General features: G+C 36.4%; 1 protein-coding gene across 1 annotated transcript in view; it reads left to right on the top strand.

Annotated features, from left to right (window-relative positions):
* USH1C (USH1 protein network component harmonin) overlaps positions 1 to 21,920 on the top strand; it is a 49,141-nt gene that overhangs the window by 15,750 nt on the left and 11,471 nt on the right. The window contains exons 9-19 of the mRNA XM_068398713.1: positions 557 to 641; positions 1,068 to 1,127; positions 1,409 to 1,465; positions 3,322 to 3,464; positions 4,076 to 4,141; positions 7,285 to 7,409; positions 9,847 to 9,896; positions 12,706 to 12,858; positions 13,236 to 13,352; positions 15,474 to 15,722; positions 19,284 to 19,403. Coding sequence (XP_068254814.1) covers positions 557 to 641; positions 1,068 to 1,127; positions 1,409 to 1,465; positions 3,322 to 3,464; positions 4,076 to 4,141; positions 7,285 to 7,409; positions 9,847 to 9,896; positions 12,706 to 12,858; positions 13,236 to 13,352; positions 15,474 to 15,722; positions 19,284 to 19,403 — 1,225 coding nt within the window. The remainder of the gene's footprint in view (positions 1 to 556; positions 642 to 1,067; positions 1,128 to 1,408; positions 1,466 to 3,321; positions 3,465 to 4,075; positions 4,142 to 7,284; positions 7,410 to 9,846; positions 9,897 to 12,705; positions 12,859 to 13,235; positions 13,353 to 15,473; positions 15,723 to 19,283; positions 19,404 to 21,920) is intronic.

Raw genomic sequence — 21,920 nt, 5'->3', positions numbered from 1 at the left:
GCTGGATATATTATCTACAAAAATCACTGCTGTGTTTGGGGCCAGCTTAGACTGCAGCTTGAAGTTTCCAGGCTGGATGTTGGCACTTGTTTGAAACATCCTTCTTGTTTCTAATAAATAATCCTGAAAATAACATTGTATTGTACATATAGTACACTGCAGTTCACTGAGTAAAAGTGCAAACAGTTAGTAATTCTTCATTGTATTACATGTTTGCTTTGCAATGTCGTTAGTGTCCCAGTCCCTTCGACAGTGTAGGTCAGTATACTATGTTAGTTTCAACATCTAAGGAAAAAATCCAGAAGCTTGAATATTTTTCTTTTAGCTGCTTCTTAAATCACAGTTTTGTGATATAAAGGATAGAAAAACAGGATGATAAACCATTGTGTGTGTACTGGCAAATTTTGGTGTTTTCTGTCAGAGTAGGTTAATACCACAAAAAACATTCTTTAATTGGAAACAAATTATGAGACAATAACTAAGACTTCTCACTGTATTACACTGTATTATTCTATAAATGTTATCCTATAAATGTTTGGTTTTTATATTACACCAGTATTTCCAGTGGTCCAACACAAAAGCCAGGCATTTTTATCAGCAATGTTAAGCCGGGTTCTCTTTCAGCAGAGGTGGGCTTGGAGGTAAGTATGCCACCTTCCAAGGTAGGAACCACAAGGAAATCTTTTGGTATTTACTACTTCAAGGATTTTGGGTCCCTGTAAAGTCACTAGCTGCATGGTTTGTTTTTTTTTTCCATGGAAAAGAAATACTGTGTGGTTATGTTTCAAATGAAGCAAGTTTCCTAAATGTTAAGAACATGAGAAGTGCCCTCCTGGGTCAGACCAATAGCCCATCGAGCTCAGTATTGAGTCTCAAACAGTGCCAATAGAAAATGCTAGTATGGGAGGATGTGCAGGCCTGGCCATTTTCCAGTATGTTCCCCTTGTATTCTGCCAGTACCTGTGATTGTTATATTCAGAATGTTAGAGAGTATATCTTTTTTCTGTTTTCATTTAATATATGTACTAATTTAGCATCTGTACTAAAATTTGGATTAATTCCTTTAGGTTGGTGATCAGATTGCTGAGGTTAATGGAGTGGACTTTTCTAATGTGGATCATAAAGAGGTAAGATCAGGTCTTCCTAATTCCCTGAATATGTACCTGTCAGCTTATTAAGCCTATGTCTAATTTTCCTGGCTGCAAAAAATATGTTTTGATATTGGGCTACTTAACCAAAGAGGTTGTGTATTGAGCATGGGAATTTGGAGATTTGGATACCTATCATCCTGTTTAGTTCGGGTAGGTCTTGTGGAAATTCCAGCATTGACAACTATCATCTTCCATCCTATATATACATGCCTTTTATCACTTAATTCAGACTGATTTTTATTTTGTTTAATTTGCAGGCTGTCAGAGTGCTCAAAAGTAGCTGTACTTTGACTATCTCTGTGGTAGCAGGCGCTGTAAGTAGTATCTCTATAAAAGCAGAACATTTGTGAAAATTACTATCTGGGCAAATAAATGGTAAAAAAAATAGATAAGAAGTAAAGCGGTGTTTCATTATAATGTCTATACCACTAAATTCTGTCAAACCAGGGTGATGTTGAGTGGCTTTTGGTTATTTCATTGTTAACTATACACAGTATTCTCAAATAAAAGTTTCATGACTGTGGGCCAGTGCAAAACAGTTCCCTTGACAAGGAATGGAAATAAACTTTATTATAATGGTTTCTCTTGTTTGAAAGCTTCTGTTCTAATAGATAGCTGCTTCTGCTGAAACATGAAAGGTGAATTGGAGTCAATTAATTTTTTTCTCATGAATAGCTGATGTATTAGTCTTATTCCAAATTAATTCCTCATGTAACTGTTTATCTGATCTCTTCAGTGTATCAACACATTGAAAATTGTTCAATTTTCCATTTCCACTCTTCTGTACAACAGAACTATATACCTTTGGGGCCTAATCTAAAGCCAGCTGCAATTAATTAGATCTTCCCAATGACTACAGTGTGGCTTTCAATAAATGTTTTAATGTTTTTACTGCTTTAATACTTCTTACAGTAAAATGGTTATATACAAGAGGATACTCAAGTTCCATAGAATAATCAAACATGGTATTTTCTGATTGCCTTGCAACTGAATTAAATAGGGAAAATAAGATTTAATAAATGTTTTAAGCTACTTTCTAAGGGCTCATGTGTACTATGTAGCTATATTAAGGAATTCATGATTTAATTGAACTACTCTTACAGTAACAAAAGATGCACTTGCCCAAAGGCTTCACAGACCTTGTTTAAACAAATGCATCAGACAAGTTAATTAAGTTCCAGGAACTCAACATCCTAAGGACTTAGTTTCAACTCCCAGATATGTTACCAACTATTAGAAAAGATGAGATTTACTCCAGCATGTACCACTGGAATTGCATCCTTAAAATGCATTTTTTGCTATGAAACTCTTCTGCTCCACCCTACTTCACCTAGCGTGTCTCTCCTCAATACACATCTTTTTACTGAAGAAGAGGTTGCTAAAGGAAACAGCTTCTCTACTCCTGTTTTTTGGTCATCAAAGACTGTGGTGCAAAGGCGTTTCTTCACTGCCTGTTTTTGTTTGAACTGTCTCCTTTGAGCCTTAGAGACATGAAAAATTCTACACCTTCCTAGTTAACATAGGATTTTAATTTCAGTAATGAAAATTAAATAAATATTATCAAAGTGTTCTACATAGCACCATGGAAATATCTTTCTTGAATAAAAAATGGTGCTGGTGTCTTAATTGTAAAGCAAATGAAACAGGAACAAAACCAACTGAAACACGTCAACTGTAAACCTTTTGGCAGTGCACGTTCCCTGTATTTGGGTTCCCTGAATGATGGTACATTTCCACAGCAGCCAGGCACAAGAGCATTAAAACGCAGTAACTGTGTAGCTGTCTTCCACACTGGGATTAATTCAGTGCGTTGTTCTCTAGCATGGCATTGCTCAGTCAGATTTCAAGAAAGTATAATGTGGAGGTTTTTTCTGGGCAACACACTGAGCATGTCTTTGGTGTGACCCTTACACTGTTGTTGCTGACTTTAGTAGTTGCATGCCTCTTCTGAAGTGTTTAGCACGTCGTAACTTTGAGACTGAAACTGGAGTAGCTCTTCAGAATGAAGTGGTCAGATCTTTCAGGGTCTTTGAGAAGGCATTCCTCAGAAAATGTAATGTTGAGGAAATGGCAGATGTGCTAGTACGTAATCGGTTTGGATTTATTTCCTAGAAGAACTACATTCATGAGACTTTTTCACAACTGATTTGGGTGGCGGTTCTGATTGCAGGGAAAGGAGCTGTTCATGACTGAAGAGGAAAGGCAGAGAGAAGCACATCTCCGTGAGCAGGAACGTCAGGAGTTAATGCATCAGAAGCGACTTGCGCTGGAGACTAACAAAATCATCAAAGAGCAGCAAGAGAAAGAGAGATTGTAAGGACTTTGTATAGGACAGTCTGAAAAATTTAGCTTGGATTTGGAAAGGGCATGGAAGGCAGGAACAGCTGTGAGAAGATTCCCAACTCAGATTGACTTAATTTTGCTGTTGCAGAGTGTCTGTTCATAAAACCTTATCCTGTGGTGCTCTTGATGTTCTGGGTTTTCAAAGCTGATATCATTCAAACACATCTTGAGTAGAAGGGTACTTTGTTCCCTGACTGTCATACCCCTGTGATTCAGTGTGATACTAGTTATTTTCCTGATGCCGTTCCCTCATCCTTTATTTTTAGTAGGACAGTTACAAATTTTATACTCTTACAATAACACCCTATGGAACTGTCTCAGAAGGAGGTAGTGACTTAGAGTTAAATAGATTAAATAGATGCTGTTGTTATCCAGATGGTCATGAATGTCCTCAGGGTTCCTATGAAAGTATATTGAACCCTTGGTACCTTAAAGACAACTTTTAAAAAGGAGCATTTTTCCTCAATGCATATGTATTTACTGTCTATGTCTTTTACTAACTGTATGCTGACACACTTGGTGCAAGTTCTTACTCAGAAAATATTATTTTTGTCATTGTGTCCTAATTCCTCTTATTATAGAAGAAAACTGGAGATTTCCCAGAAGGCTGCAGAGGAAGAAGAGAGGTATCGCAGAGAAATAGAGCAGTAAGTAAAAACTTACATAGGCAATATGCTGCCTGAAAAAGCGTCCTTATATATTAGGTCTGGCTGAAAACATTCTGCATATTTTCTAATAAAATTGTATATATATCCATTTAGCTAAACGCAGGGTGCAATGCATAGAAGTAAGTACATCACAGTTACGGAATAAGAAACTGATCTGAAAATCAGCACCTGGAGAGGGTTATGGTGATAATAAATTCAATGTGAAATTGAAGTTGGGTGCTTATTTTAAAAATATGTTACAAATGTGTAGAGAAACTTAAGATTAAGGGAATTCTATATTTCAGAACTTGCTTACTGCGTTTTCACTGAACCACTATATTTAATTCTAACAGAAAAAAAGAAATGAATACTGCAAGGAAAGGGATCAGGGAAGAAACAGAAGAATGACTAAAGAGTTGGAAAATGTGTGTACTCGGGGGCTTAATGACATATCCGCTTAGCTTATATTTTAAAAAACAAAACAAAACAAAAACCAGATAGTTTGTTCATGATCTGTAAGAGTGTACACAGCGTGGAATTTAATGTCCTTTTCAGTCTATCAGACAGTTCTGAAAACAAAAGCTATGTAGATTCACACTAAAATGACTATGTGATGCTAATTGTCTTGAGTAGAAATTTGTCATCATAAATTTTAAGTAGGCTTTTGCTTTTCTAAGGAGAGAATGAAATTAAAACTGTGGCACTGAAAGCAGGAAGTTCTATAACCTGTTTTCTTCAGGAAATCTGATTTTTATCATCACAGTCTATTCTGGTTTTAAAAATCTGCGATTCTAGGAACTAGACACATTCAAAGACTGTATCATAATAAGCTCAGTACTATAAATGTAACTTAAGCATTTTTTACATGTGGAACTTTAAAATTAACTGGTATAACATTGTTATCACAGTAATTAATTTCCCTTCTAAATGACATTGGGAAATTACGTGATAGTGTGAAATTGCACAAAATCTGTTTTGATGCAGCCTTTTAGAGCGAAGATTGACCCTGAAGTATTCAGCTTTCCACCTTTGACATCTTAAACAGTTTTAAATTCATATTCATTCACTTAAGTTCCTTTTCAGGTACCTGTATTAGCTACAATTCTCTGATAGAAAAAGTGCAGGGGTTTCTGAATCTGTGAGGTGTAAAAGAGAATGTGTTCCACAGCTGTCACAAGAGAAAAGTCTTCTGACAGTCCTGCTGTGGACTCTACTGCAGCACGTGAATGAATTCTTTCACATTTTCCTTTTCTAATTCCTGGGGAATAGGTAACATCCTGTTCTTTATTGTGATCTGCTGTAGAAATTCCTGCAATAGCCATGGAAAACTGCTATAACAGCAGACCATCACAGGTGAAGAATGATTCCTTTCTCCAAATCCAGATTGCCTGTCTGTTACAGTGAATGCTATCTGCAGTATCCTGCTGAACTAAGTGCATCTTTACTCGCTCAGTGAGGACTTTCATGAGTAGAGTACCTTGAGGGCGGTTCATTGTAAGGTCTAGCGCGTCTTCCGTGCATAATTTCCTAGTGCTGCTCGGGCACTTGTTAAATTTTTCCGTATTGCAACCTGAACTGGCTAAGTCAGTATCAGTCTCCTCGGTGTAGGGGAGGGAGGATGGTAGCATGGGAACTTACATATTATAAAGCTTTGATTTAATAAGCAATTGCAGACAGGCAGTTTCACTAGAATATAATGTTTTCCTGTATTAACAATTTGTGAGAATGACCCTTTGCTCCATTTTTAAAATCCTTTCTGCAGGAATTCCTTGTATAAAGTCACTGTGCCCTTTATTAGTATCCCACATACATTTTAGGAAAAAATTTCAAATGTGCCTAAATGGCAGAGGTCCTTAATGCTGTGTACTTCAAGTTACATTGTAACCCCATAACTTTTTTTTATTTAAAATTAAATGTAATAACAAATCTAAATATTCTGTCCAATGTTCCCTGCTATTGACTATTTCCTATTTCAGGGTCAGGTTGGATGGGGCTCTGAGCAGCCTGGTCTAGTTGAAGATGTCCCTGCTCTTTGCAGGGGGGTTGGACTAGATGACCTTTAAATGACCTTTCCAACCCAAACTGTTCTATGATTCTATTCTATGATGACTGTGCCTCCAAATTTAAATACTGACCTCAGCTGCAGATTTAATAGTGATTTGACCACATGTGGATATTTTTTAAATTTACTTTATCTAATTTAGATATGCAAAAGATAGTCCAAGTATAAGTCGCATCATATATATATAAGACCTGGTAGATTTTGGCACCGTATATCGATTTACCAGTTCAAGACGGGCTGGAGCCAAGAATAGATCTTGGATCAGTTAAAGGCACCATATATGCAGCTGCAAGCTTTAGGTTATACGGCAGTTCTCTTGTGACCTACTTGGGATTTGCTGAATTTTCCTTCAAAATGTCCTTTTTTTTGATCATAGTGCCTTTCTAGGTACATTCTAGGTAATTTCCTTGTCCTGAAGTGTGACAATTCTTTTTTTTTTTCTTTTTCCATTTTTTTTTCCCCTCTGCCTGGAGTGCTGAATCTAATGTGGTTTGTGTCTCATCAGTATTTAGTTCTTTTTGAGAAGTCATTTTTTAGTGTAGCCTAGGAATGTATGTTTAGGAAGCAATCATCAAAATGGAGATAACATAAAGAAGACACACACTTTTTAGATACAATTTACCATCATGATGTCTGATTTAGGCATGTGTTAGATGTTCTGTCAATTAGTATTTTAATTAAAACTGACTATTTTTCTAATAGATACTTCCCAGTTCTAAAAATGAAAAATTATTAGTTGAGAGATGGTTTTTGGCTTCAGTTAAGGTGACAGTCAGTATTGTACTGTATCACTCTGGGCTTAATACCTGTGCAGGTCTTAATATAACTGGCCATAGAAGTGTCAATATTAAATAAGAGTATTTTACTCAGTTACATTATATTTTACAGATTATCTTAGTAGGTTAGTAAATGAAGCTTAGATTGATGAAAGGAATTTGGTTTGGGGGAAGGGGCAGTTTATTGTGATTTATATTAAAGAGAAAAAAACAAACGTACTATACACTAAATAACTGTAATGAATTTATATTGATGCTTTTGTTTTTATACTCAGAATTCCTAGTTGCATTTTTTTTCCCTATAGGATAACAGCAGAGGAAGAGAAATTTAAAAAGGAGTGGGAAGAAGACTGGGGTCCTAAAGAACCTCCCAAATCTCTAAAAACCGTAACTGCAGAAGTGCACTCTGCCCCTCATTCCAAACACAAAAGTAAGTAATTGATTTCAATCTGCTCCCTAGGGAAAGTGTTTATTTCAGACACATTACTAAGCTGTATGGAATATATCACCAGTTTGTGTCCAAGCCAAGCTAGCTATGACTTGGTTATTTTGAGAAGACTGGAAGCTTATGATAGATTAATTTAATAGCTCTTATTTAAAAGGTACGTAGCTCGCAAAATCTACATCCACTCGAACAGTCATGGTTTTTAACAATCACTAGCAGCAGGAAAAAGAAAAAAGCTCACTACAAAATTGTCTGAAGTGTCAATCTCTTTAGCTTGGCGTTTTGATGCATTGCATTCCATGTTGTTTCTGTTCAGCGTTTTGCTTGTCAACCTTTTCACAGACAGTTCTTCCATCAGTAGACTTGTGCTCATTTCCACTATATGCCTAAATGGAAGTAGTGCTGCGTTTTTCTGTGATATGTGCTTATGTTTTTATGTCCATGTGGATAAGCTGATATTTAAATGCTAAGTTATATATATATGAGTACTTTCATCTCAGTGAAGAAAATATTACTTATAGTAATAAGATCTAGTAATATCTTAAATAGACCATTTGTCAGAGTGGGGGGAAAAAAAAAATCGTGCTTATTCAAATGTGGATTACATTCAAATGTAGACTTTGAAACACCTTTTCCTTGCTTCCTGTTTTTTCTATTCCCCTCCTTCTATCATTTTCCTTACTGAATCTATCTCTTTTTCCTCCCTTGTTCTCCTTTTTCCTGTCTTTTTCCTCTTTTCATCCATTGCAGAAAATCTTGCACAAGCAGGCTGTAGGCTGTACAGCCTGAAAATTGATTTGATAACACTGCTTAAGAATTAGTCGAGAGACTGAGGAGGTACTGTTTGTACACTGCAACTTTTCCATGAAGAATTGCCTGAAGTGTAGGTCTGACTTAGTTGTCCAAAGGAATTTAAGATGCTTGGAGCTTAATTTGCAGTTAAGAAGCTAATTTGGAATCTATAGATAGTATGTGGAGAGTGTACTAAAATGGTATTAGACAAAGGAAAAAGTGGAGAGTGCTTGTGGAGCGGGTATTGCATAACTTAAGGGAGACCTGGTTTGGTTCCTACCTGATTACATTATTTTTTTGGGTGACTTTGGGGAAGTCACTTAACTTTTCATGGATGAGAAACTGAGATGGAGAAATGTTTGTTCTGCAACCATCTTTTATCCATTTAGTTTTCTGATTCTTCAGGACAATATTTTCTCTGCATAGTATTTACCCAGTGACAGTGCAGTAGAAGGCTGATACTTTTTAAAGCCAGATATCCCAGAACTGCTGGTGGTTTAATTACAGGAATAGCCACCTACCTCTGCAGGCTTCCCTTCATAGCAGAGTGTACTAATTGGCCATATTGCAGATCCTAACTGCTCTTCAGGGTTAAAGGAGGTTGGAAATTGATTTGATTTTAGCAGAAGCTCAGGTTTTTCTCAATTATGTGGAAAAATATCCTGTTGCTAACTTTTTTATTTCATGGAAACTTCTGGTCACATATTGGTGATCTCTTTTTCATTTCATGGCAAGCTCCAGTTAGACTGCAATTTCTGTCTCCTCATTCCTTTCCTCCTTTGTTTCTCTAGTAGATTTAAAGGGAGTTGCACATGACCAACTTGAAACAGATGACATGGATGAAGTGATCATGAAGCAGGACAAACAGGTTTGCTGCTCAGCCTTAACTTCCTATCCTGATTCAGATTCTTCCTGTGTTTCCCTTCCTCCTGACAGTCAGTCTTGACACTGACCTGATCATTTGATTTTGCTAGGGCAATATGTGTGGTCCTTTGGTAAATGAAAGGTTATGACACTGTTGCTGTCATTGCTTTCTAAAGATACCTTGGTACAAATACAAAATCTGTCAATCTGACAGAAAGGTGAATTGTATTGAGAGCTGTATGTTATCAGTGTTTCTTATATAAAATTATGGTAATGGATTCTTTTGTATGTTTTTACTTAGCAATGTGGTTTTTAATATTTATGCACTTGGTTCGAAATATTTTATCCTAGGAAATGGAGCTTTTCTTGTCTCCTCAAATGCCACTGTGTTCTGCCACAAGCTTGAATGAGTTAAAATACGTGTTTCATTTTAAGAAGGCTTGTTAAAACTAGTGTAAAGTAGGACTGTGACCATAGAAATCTTAGCAATGCATATGGCTGTATGGTTCTGTATGAAGATTACGTGTTGCATTTGCTTTGCTTAACATAAAATGTATATCAGTAAAATAAGGGTAACTTGTGTCTAAATGTACTAGCACGATTGATCAAGAAGTCATCTAAGAACTTGTCATGTAATATCAGACCTTTAGTGTTGCACCTTCAAATAAATTTTAATCAGTTACCTATATCAGCATGGATTGATCTGAATCTTGACAAGTCCTTGACTTTTCTTCAAAAAAACAACTTTTCCTTTACCTTTTTGTAGCTTTTGGATGGTTTTATCGGTATGAAGGAAAATTTCCCACAATCCGCAAGGTACAAAGTTTGATATGTGGATTTTTTTGCTGTGTATTTCAATTTTAATTCCTCTTTTTTTCTTCTCTGTTATTACTCGACATTCTTTATAGTCAAATGCTTCTTCTTTTAGTGTGTGCACAAATTAAGATGCATTTGGGTTGCATCTGCCTAGGAGTTTGTCCTTTTGAATATTTTGGACTTTTTAAGTCCTGCCAGCTGCAGTGGGAAGTGTATGTCAATACTTTGCAGAAGGTGTTTAGTACAGGTGGCCAGTGCATGTCTTTATGTTCTCCAAGAGTCCTCAGAATAGTGTATAAAAAAAGACACAAAAATTCAGTGGGAACCAAGTATACAGTTCCCAGTTACACCTTTGCAAATCTCCCAGTAAGGGGAGTGCTGAAGGCAAAAGGCTTTTAAGCATGTACATCACACAGAATGAGCGAAACCAGTTGAAAATCTTTAAGGTTGATAGAATACTTTCATATCTAAAGAGCTGTTGCAAAAGTGTTGCAAAAGTATTGCAATTTCAAATTATTAGAGTTTCAAATAATACTTTATTCGTGCTGCTGCTTTATTCTTTTTATTTCTTTGAATGTTTATTAGCCATATTATAGGGGTTTTGTGGTTGTGTTGTGTGTTTTGTGTTGTTTGGGTTTTTTTTGTGATGGCTGATGGTAATTAACTGGGGTAGAAGTGAGGAGGTCAGGGTTGTATCTGCCAGGTGTGAAGTATTTGTGTCACTGTTTAGGACTGTAACCTTCTGTGTGGACAGGAAATGCCTATTCTCCTTAATAGAGAACAGGAAAGGATGGTACACTCCAATACTGTTTTGTACTGCTAGCAACTGTAAATCATCATGGATCTGTAACTGGTGTGAAAGCCAGTACAGTTAGGATTTCTATCTGAAAAGTATACATACCTGTTATGAAAACTGGGTCTCTTCACACAAATAGGTCATCTGTATTGCTGCTGATAAAGATAGTTTAGAGAGCCTCCAAATACCTTTTCGTATAGGAATGACGATCTTACCCAGTTCCTGTTGAACTCTGCTGCACAGTGTGGACTATAAGCTTGAAAAAGATGTATTTTTAATCTTTTCCTTTTAGAAATATTTTTAAATCTGGAAGTGACGAATTTTCATCCTACTCCAAATTGCTAATTACTTTTTTGTGTTGTTTTAGAACCAAAATTTCACTCTATACTAAAAATGTCTAATAGGAAGTAAACTGAATCCATGGGGAAAATGGATGGAAAGGATGACTCATTCTGTTGTATCTGAATGCAGTGAATGCAGCTAAGATTGTCTGATACATGTTCATATTCTGGAACACTTTGGCATGTGTACTGCTTAATGTGCCTTTAAATTCAGTAATTTTTCAAATGTTGATACCTAACAGGTTGACCTGTCAGATGTTACATTTAGTAGACAGTACTAAATGTATCTTCTCATTTATTAGAGAATAAGACAATATCAGCAATTGTTATTAAGGTACAAACTAATTAGCCTTGAATAAAACATGCCAGCAGAATTATGTTTATGTTAAAACATTAGTGTGAAAAGCTAGATTTTTTTACTTAAGCTTTTTTTAATTTTTGTCTCTGATTATTGATTCCCGCCCCCACCAACACCACCACTACTTAACCATGAAGCAACAGACAACATCCCCCTGAACTCAGCATTACACAGTTCCAATTAAGTACTTGACTGGCAGAATTGACTTTTGTAGCTGCCAGGGAAAATGTCCATTTTCCCAGGCTTTATTATCAATATTATATGGAAAAGGTGGAAGGAAGACAAATAATTCTATGTAAGGTGAAACATGTCCATGCATTGAATTCCCAAAATCACCATGAAAAGTCAGTAGCTGATGATAACGAGCAGAGCAAAATCAAACCCAAAGTTTAACCTCTCTGGGCACTGGCGGTAATCGACAATAAGTGGCCAGCTGCTCCTCCTTTTTACTTTTTGATGAATAAAAGGAGAGCATGGGCTTTCAAATCTGAACTAGGCCCTACCAGTACAAATGGGAGAGTGTAGCGGAAATGTGACATCATTAAAATAGAAATAAGGAGCAGGGTATATTTTGAAGACAACAGGAACAGAGGGTCCAAAAAGACTGTAGTTTTCCCCTTTGGTTGTACTCTACATGTAAAATTCCAGAGTTGCTTTGTGCTGTATTAGTTCACTCACGTGAATAGATTTTATCCAGCGCTTGTAGGAGCTTCTTGGTCTTCGTGATACAGTGTTCTTTCCTGGGAGCAATTCAGTTTCTGCGCTGATCTAAGTCTTTCCTTTATAATTGCTTATTTGAGTTGTATTAAGGCATGCAATGCTGGTTTTAGGACATATGCATGAAGATGTTTTATGCATAGAATATTCACATCTACCTATACGTGAGCATCTGTCGCCTGAAAGCAGTCAGTCTTGTGTTTATATAAAAATGCCAGAACAGAGAGATGGCAAATCAAGACCTAACCAAAACTGTTTGAATATTCAAAGTTTTGTAGTGGGCCTGTGTGCCCTAATGTTGTAACTTTGCAGAGGAGCAAAAAAGTTGAACTGTCCAATCTTGTCCAACTTACATTAATGTGCACAGGCCCTCCAAATAAGGTATAATTTCCTGCAAATTGCTGGGGAAATGGACTTCAGATTTTCTTTTAAAAGACCATCCCCATGCTTGCACAAACTGTAATTAAATTTTCAAGGCAGGCACTCATGTACTGAACTTGAAGTTTGCGATGTTTTTAGCTGATGTAAAAATCTGTTTAACTAAAAAAAAAAAAACAACAACAAAAACCCCAAACAAAAACCACCAAAACTTCCCAGAAGGGGAAAGAGCGAAAGAAGGCAAAAAGTGACAGTCTGTGTGAACAGAAGAAGAATAAAAAAGAAATGGAGTTTGAGCAAAAACTTGCCAAAGAGAAAGAAGGAATGCTGGAGAAAGAAAAACAACTGAAAATAAATCGTCTCGTGCAAGAGGTATGTTGTGTTCTCCTATCAAGTGCAAAATTATATTGGAAAAACATGAGCTGAATCTTTAGTGGAATTATCTTAACAGGACACTTGTTTAATTATATCAAAGATAATGAGGTTTAAAAAAATTGCTGTTGCACTGCAAAACTCTGTTCCCGAGTTTGCTTGTTTCTACAGTCAGTTTTTGCCCAAGTGAGGATACCTCTGCAGTTAATGAGTGTCCATGTGTAGTGATGAATTTAATGAAAGACGGCAAAGTGGGAAATCATTCTCAAAAGCATAATAAGTTTTAAAACTAATTTAAATGGCATTTCATACTTTTGAAACATTTTTATTGTAACTATACCTATAACCTTTTTTCACGCACTGATGTTATGGTTAAGGTATCTGAGACAGAACGAGAAGACCTGGAAGAATCAGAAAAGGTGCAGCACTGGGTGGAAAGACTTTGTCAGACACGGTTAGAACAGATTTCCTCTGTGGAGAATGAGTCTCCTGAGGTAAAATTCTGGCTTCTCCATATATTGCATGATCTCTAAATAACTCACTAGTTGTGTCTGAAAAGCATCAGGTTTTTACCAGAGGAAAATCTGTCTTCATCTTTCCCTCTCAGCCTTCATTCTAAGAGGGGGAAAAATATCAGTAATTGATGAATTACAATCTATAGCACTTGCTGTTCCTATATTTTATGGAAATTTTTTTATTATTTTAATGAACTATTTTTATTTTGTCCTTAACAATTTTATTGGCTGATGAGCTGTTTGGGCTAGGTGGGACATGCTACCAATAATAAAACTGAGACTAGAATACCCAGCCATATGTTTTAGTATCCTGTGCAAATAAGAACATAATTGATGATGAGCTCTTGGATGCTTCCTTGTATTGCATGGAATAAAGGTACAGGTTAAGAAAATGACAAAAAGATAAGGAACTCCCAAAGAATAGGGTTTGGTTTTATGTTTTAAATAGTCCCCTTAAACAAAGGGAGTTGCAGACAGTGATTGTGCTTTAGAGCCTGATGGTTCTAGATGTGGAGTGAGGCTTTCCCACCACCCTGCTGGTCTGGCTCTCTTCCAAGCACAGCTGCTTTTAAGAGGAACACTGCAATCTGCTGAACTCCCCTGGGATCCCCAAGAAATTGCAACCACAAAGTCCCCTTGGGGAACGCTCTCGCACTAATTTCCTCCAGGTCATTGTGGAGCAGCTCTGAAAAAAGCAGCTGGTCTTCTCTTCTTTCTGGCCTCAAGCTCAGATCCATGTGGCTCTTCAGTGCAGGTCTCTATGACAGTAGAATGATTATGCTGAGTTTTCTCTCACTACCCAAATTTGACTGCCTGTGTTATGCTAGGTCTTTGTCCCCCTTACTTCGTAAAGTAAGAGGGGCCATTACAGATTAAAATCGCTGTTTTATTTCCAGAGATCTACCCTGATTTAAGACAAGACTCTGTTTTATTTGCTCCATCAATTCTTCTATTACATTATATATTGATATTCTATTACAATTCTTCTACAAAACTACCCAAGCAATTAAACTCATGTAAAACAAAATCAGAATGCTTCTGAGAGATAAATGCAGCTGAACAATATTCAGGAACTACAGCCTTGAACTACTACTTGGGTACAAGAGCAGTCAAGATCTCTTGACCTCTGCCAAAGAAATACCTTTTTTTTAGTACCAAAGGGTGAGTATGGCAGATAAGGAGATCCCAAAGAATGTCCACAGAGATACCCACTTGAGAGAAGTACTGTCATATTAGACTAATATGTGCCTGTGTCTGTAGGAGAGCTCTCCTCTCTAATATTTCCTCAGCTGAGTCTACAAAATACCGAAATGAAAGCGTATTGACTGGATTTTCTTAAATACTTCAGTTTGATCACTGATAAAAGAAATGTTAGCAACTCTAGCAGCATATGTAGAATCTTTCTTCACACACACAACCTTATCTATTGAGTGAGCTGCTCATTACGTTCAAACTCTGGAGTTTGTTAGCCCCACAATGCATCTGGTGTTGATAAACAGAAATTACAAGGTCCAGAACCTCCTGAGGATCTGAATTTCATAGCACCCTAAACTTTTTGTTTTCATAGCTGCTAAAGCTTATTTCCCTCTCTTGTATTAATGTCTGGTTATGTTTGCACCAGACTTTAGCCCCGTTCTCTTTTTTAATGGCATGGAATTCAGGGGGCCGACTTTGATTACTTTTATATAATCACCTTTGCAAGGGTCAGTTCTTGCTTTTTCTTGATAAGAGCAAGAGAGGCAAGAGTTGTGTTATCTGTGATTTGTTGTATGATTTTACCTTCTGAAGACTCCATGCAGTTGGGTTTTTTGTTTGTTTTTTTTTTGTTTTGTGTTTTTTTGTGTTATCCCTCCTGCCTCAACAGCCAAGGCCTACTGTCACAGCGCTCCAATTTTCTTGTTTTTAAACTGGAATCCCAAGGAGTGCTTTTAAAAAGACTTTCAGAGGAAAAGTTTATGTATATTCTGTGTGGGAGGAGACAAGAGCTTCCTGTGCAGGAGCAGTTAGACTGAGTGACGTTCTAGGATTTGCCATTAATTTCTTCAGAGCTATTGCAGACAGATGAACTGTTAAGGGAGATTTCTGTTCCGTTGCACATAGTTGGCAAGTGGACGTCCTTCCGCTTCTCCTTGTGCCACGTCAATGCGGCGTTTTGCTGGTGGCCTGCAGCTTCATACCACAGATCTTGATGATATAAACTTAGATGAAGTTGACAAGCCTAAACAACGTGTGGCACCACCTCCGCCACCACTGCCCACTGTTACTCCAGCATCATCAGCTCATCCACTTCCTACATCAAATGTTCCACTTTCAAGAGGACCAGCCCTGGCAGTAACACCAGCTTCTCAGGTGACCTGATGATCTCTTTGGATGCATGCACCTTTACCATTCCCCTACTTGGCCTCCCTCCTCTGTTGCATCAGCCACTTTATCCACTGGATCTACCCATCTGCCCTATGCAATGTTAAAAGAAGGAATGAGATGGTTTCATTATTTCATAGTAGTGAATGCAGTCCAGAGGTAGTTTTATTTTAATTTTTTTTTTTAATTTAAGTTGAGAGGGTTTTAGTCTCTCCTCCCTAAGTATGTTGTAACCCTACCAGCTGCAAGTATCTTGGGTAGAATGTATCAGTTAAAAAGGCAATTTGGATTTGAGTGTTTAAAGATAAAAAAAATGCAATGGCAGGTAGCAGATTTGACTCATAGCTAAATTTGAGAAAAATGTCAGTGTAGTAAAAATGACTTGTGAAAGTGTTTTAAATGTGTCATCAAATTGCTTTTTTAGGTGAGAAGAGTGGACAAAGAAAATTAGCTTACAATCAGAAGCTCAAACTTTTTAAAACATCAACAGAGTATAAATTACCAGTAAAATACTTCTAAATGAACAAGAACTGGTAGTCAGGTTTGACTTTTTTTTCACACAGAGGAGTTAGGGATTTCTTTGAGAAAACATTCTGACTTTCTCCTTATTACAATCTCAGTCCAAAGAGGATCAAATATAACAAATCTTGTGCCAGATCTCACTTTAAGGGAGAAATGGCAGCTGTTTCATCATATTTCCCATTGCTAAGCACTGTAGTGGGATTCAGGTACTTGTTTTTGTGGCAAAAGGTTCTTATTTTTTTCAAACAGCAGAAGAGGATCCCATACACTTACTTCTTTCCCACACAGTTTTCTGCATGGATTGACTGACTGCATTATTGGGTTTCATTTTTTTTTTTTTGCATGTTTACTTGGAAATAGTAGGCTTTGTGTTTGCATGATTCTGGTTGGGGGTGGGGAAGGATATGCAAATTAATAACTTCTCAGGGGAAACTGGCAGATTATTTCTTGTGAATAGTTGCCCTAGTGTGGACTATGAATCTCTTCTTATAAACTTAAGTAGACCTCTAATAGTGCTCGATCTATGTGGTTTGTTTGAAGTGCCAAGAACATGCTAGATCCGCTGAAATGGAGGTGTCTGATGTTCTTATGGATAACAGGTTTCCCAAGTTATTTGTGAAATGATGTTAAATGACACAAGTGTACAAACTACTAGCATTCGGAGGAGAAATACATTCTCCTAATGCTAATAGAAAATATTCAGATAAACGAAGTAGTATAGGAACTGTCATACTGGATCTGACCGCAAACCCATGTATTCCAGTATATGTTTCTGGCAGTTTTGTACTGCTAAATATGTTAGAGAAAACAAGTTAATAATTAAAGAAAAATACATCAAGTAACAACAAAAAAAAATAACCTAGCCTTCAAAAGTAAGTCAGTTTTCACTGACTATAATTAGTGTATATGAGGAAAGAACTAAGCTCTTAGTAAAGTATTAATACTGAGCCAAAGCTGCTTTGTTTATAAGTAGATGACCCGGTATTCCTGATGTGGTTTCCGGAATAGAAGAAAAATCAGAAGCTGGACAATTTATCCTTGTGCTTTTTGAAAAGTCTTTTTTTAACACCACACATAAGCAGAAGCAGTGCGTTTATTTGACGTCAGCAATTAAAGATCTTATGTTTATGCCTGCTAATGCTGAAAATATGACAATTGTTGTTGCCCCATAAGTTTACTTTTCTAATATTACTCTAACTGGTGAATCTTCTCTATGTTGCTAAGTTGTTTGGGGTTTTTTTTGGTTTTTTTTTTTTTTTTCCCAGATCATTTAATTTCAAATTTAGCTCAAACAGATACCTGACAAAAGGAATGAAATTCTATCAAATACATTCTTGTCAACTAACTATTAAAATATCTGGCATAAATTTTTCTATTTCTCAAAATTATTATTAGCTATATACTTTATATGAACCTGGTACTAAGTCTGTTACTGTTTAGGTTGTAAGAAACACCTCCAACATCGGCAAAGTATCTTCTGTGTCAAGCAGTCCACTGGTATGTCATGTACTGTTAATAATGACTGTAGTTTTATGAACTTCTCTTGTGATGCTAACATGAAGGAAGTGTCAAGGGTTTGACTCTGCATGGCTAATTTATTTAAAAATTGGCACTTGCGTTCATGTGTGTGGATTTATTGCTGTGTTACAAGATACCTAATACCAGGTAGTGGAAGTGACTCCTAATGGTCTGAGGACTTCATATTTCAACACTTCAGCAACTACAGTCCGTGTTTGCGTGTTTTGTATGTCATGGAGCATATACTTTGTTATTCTGTCAAGACAGACAAAAGGAGCTAGGACCAAACTATATTTTAAACATAACGGGTGCTAGGAAGCAAGCTTTCTTCTTAGAAAACCCAATGTTTGTTTCATAACTCTTTGCACTGATTTTGATTTAGGATGGCTGGATGTTGGGTTTCCCCATTCTGAGGCACTCTAGAAAAGTCTGTCTTTAAATTATGCAACTCCAGGAGAAATCGTCCAGTTCCAGTGCAACTTTAACAAGTTGATATCTGTGAACCTCCTGATTCTTCTAGGATCAGGAAGCTTGATGATACACTATGTTTTGTGGTGTGGAACAACATTAGTTGAGAGGTTTCTACAGGGACGTTCAAAGATCTGGTTCCAAAACTTTTTTCTTGAATTATTTAAAAAAAGAAATAAAAAAGACAAACAAAAAAAACACCCACCCCAAAAATTCCCTTATGTAAAAAAATAATAATAAAAAAAAAAGTGTCTTAACCAATTTGCTGGAAACAATTCAAATAATTTCAGAGGATACAGCTTGTACTATATGAATGATATCTGGAATACATCAGATTTCCTATGAGAAACACTGACAAGAGTGTGCTGAGAGTTGCTGGGGTTAAGTCAGAAACTAAACCCACAGGGCTCATTTTTGAACTCTTCTTGAATAAAACTATGCTTGACGTCAGTGAGAGTTTTGACTGAGCAAGAAGTGTACAATTGGGTTAGTACATGCTGGATGATTAGGTCTCAGATATCTCTGGATATCTGTACTTTGTAGAGTCAAGGATAGGTAATTAGCGTAACTAACCCTTGCTCTTAAGTCAAGATGAGTTAACCTGAAATTCTTTATGGAAAGCTGATCACTACAGTCCTGGTGAATTTCATCTTAAAAGATCCATTTAGTCATAGATTAGTTAACATCTCATTTCAGGTTCACTATGTTCTTGCACTCAATTTAACATTTTTTTCCCTTGTAGTTTCTCATTCCGTTCATTGCCTTTATGGGATAAGTGCCAAAAGCAAGGATGAGATTTTTCCATAGTCTTGCTTGTGAAGTCATAGTTTAGGGGAAAAAGCTACTATTTGGATGCAAGAGAAATTATGTTTTGGTTTGTTGACTTTGTAAGTCTTAGTTAAAATAGTTCTGTAAGCATTTTGTTGTATTAGTGTCATTAAATTCATCACCATAAACTGTTTGAATTGAGGTATCTTGGTGAAATGGTGGATTTGCACAAACTATGTTGTGAATCGTAATTTTCTTAAATTAACCCCGTAGCATCTTGCTCCAAGTCCACCTACCCAACGACATCCAGGGGTACCAATAGTCTCCAAACCAGTCATGCTGCATCCTGACCCAAACTTTATGGTCAGGCCAACAATCAAATCAGAGGCCCTGGTAAGCCTTTTAATATTTTTTTTTCTGAGTGCTGCAGTACTGTGGGATTTGTTGTTGACTTCTCCTCAAAGAATCAATGCTTGTCTCATTTTCTGCTAAAATTCATGTAATTTTCAAGTGATCACTAATCACTAGGGTATTTTTCCTTTTTTTTTTTTCATGATCTGAAAGTCACTTTTAGTGACAATTTTTGTAATGGAGTGTATAATTCCAGAGCAGTGTAGAGCCCTAGGCTCTGCAGATCTTATTTTTCATTTATTCACATGCTGACTTTTATTTTTATAAATTCTCAATTTATTTGTGAAGAATGAAATAGTAAAAATTAATTACATTGTATTTTTCCATTGTAACTAGGTATGAACATACCTGAAATGTAGATACATATCTCATCATTTCATTTCCAGATAAAAAAACGTGTTGTTATATCTAAGACTCCAATATACTGGTCGAGCAGTGTTACTGCGAAGTGGACTCACAATTAGATTCTTTTTCTTATTTCTTTTCCATTTCTGTTTCAAATGTAAATAAAGAAAAAACTCTTAGGCTAAATATTTTAGGACCAACCATGTAGCATCTTTGGAAATTGTGGTATATAAGGGAAGGTGAGCCAAGGCTTACTGAAAAAGAAGAGAAATACTGCTCTGACAGGTGATAACTCCCAAGTGGCAGCCCTGAAAATCCATCTAAAATAGCTAGTGGACCAATTAGTAGTATTTATTCTTGAGGGTCATCATGACTTATGCTGTTACAATTAGAGTTGTGCGTCTGTTATATGCATGCATGTGGACGTGTGTATATATACATCTATATGAGCAAGGCAGTGTATTGCAACATGAGCTTTCTAAGTGATGGAAAAACCATCACATTTGCATTTCATTTATTTAAGTACAAGCTTATGCTATGTCTGACAATAAATGATGGGCACAATATTCCTAACTGTCTTTCATTAAAGTGTGATGGATTTTTTTGTCATTTTCTGCTTTAATAATTTACATACTTTTGTTCCTTTATTTTCCCAGTTACAGTTTGAACAAATTTAAGTGATACTGAGTAACCAGTTTTCCCACAGACATAGTAGTCTTGAAACTTCTATATTATAAATGGATTGAAATGATAAATGAAAGCAGTTTTTTTAAGTTGCTCAAGAGAAGGCAGGTACAGAAGCTAAAAATAAATTCAAATCCCTCCAGTGTAGATATTTCCTTCAGTTGTATGCATTAGAGCTTTCATTTTGATTGTGTTCAGTAATTCAGCATCTCTAAGCAATATGAAATCCTTAGGGGAGGAATGAACAGAGTAAAATCATAATCTGCAGTTAATACAGTCTAGCTCTTGAAAATAAATACCTGACGTGCAAATATAAACTAGTTTGCAAAACTGATAATACCCTTATGTGTGATCAGACAGTCTTGGTACAAATTGAAAATGTTACTTGTTTTTGGTTTTGTGTGTGGGGTTTTTTTTTGTTGTTACTGACTCCTTACAATTAGTTTGAGAAATTGGCAATAATATCCACCTCCATAGGGAAAGTTCTTATTATTTGTTATGCATGCATGCACATTTTTCAAATCACAAGTCTGCTAAAATGTTTCAGATGTCAATCATCTTCATTCCCAAACTGCCTTATATTAGCTGGAAGATTACAGTTTCAGTGGGAGCAGTATTCTGATAGGACTTTAAGAGAAACATCAGTCTATAAATGGGTTTTGTAGACCTGTTGTTACCTCTTACTTCCATTTATGACTTAATGCAGTAAAGAGTATTCATCCTCGCTGCAAAGAAGTCACAGTAGTATGTGGAGTAAGACTTGCAAGGATACTGAAGAGGGAGGCTACCTCTGTTAGTTAAAAAAATGAAAAGGCCAATGTATGAAAAAATGGACAAGGAGGTACCTGCCTGTCTCCAGAAATTTATAGGAATTATAATTTGATTTAATGCAGAAGGAATGTTTTTTGTTTGTTTGCGGTGGGAAGAAGTTCCTTATTTAAGTCCAATGGTTCAGATACGGGACCAGTTCAGCTTCTCTTAGTGAAGTATCACCAAAAGCAAAGTATCTTTTGCTACCCTATTTCTTGTCTTGCTAGATTTCACACGCCTTATGGAACTCCAGTCTTTATGTCTTAATATGCATAATGCACATAATTTCTTCCAACTTGTTTTTATGTGAATTTAGCTGTTCTGAGTACCAAGCTCTAGAAACTGATCCTGATAGATTTACTTGATTCAAACAGCTTATCAAGTGAGCCTATACTCAAGCAATTCACTAGTAAAGAAGATGAAAAGCGTGAACGTAAGAATAAAATAAACATGCCAGAATGGGTAAAACCTTCCTGTTATCTGGAAGGTAGTTGGGCCAGATAGGAACAGTGAAGTCTCTGTTGTGACTTAAGTTTTCATATTAACTGAATTCAGGTCAGAATTCCCAAGTCTTAATGGTTCATGAAAGTAAAATTGTTCTCACTTATAAATAGGGAAACAATGGGTGAGGATTAAACCTTGAGTGTAGCCTTGAGTGCT

Source organism: Nyctibius grandis, chromosome 4, assembly GCF_013368605.1.
Source record: "Nyctibius grandis isolate bNycGra1 chromosome 4, bNycGra1.pri, whole genome shotgun sequence".
Lineage (NCBI taxonomy): Eukaryota > Metazoa > Chordata > Aves > Nyctibiiformes > Nyctibiidae > Nyctibius > Nyctibius grandis.
This window is presented reverse-complemented; position numbering and strand designations above follow the sequence as displayed.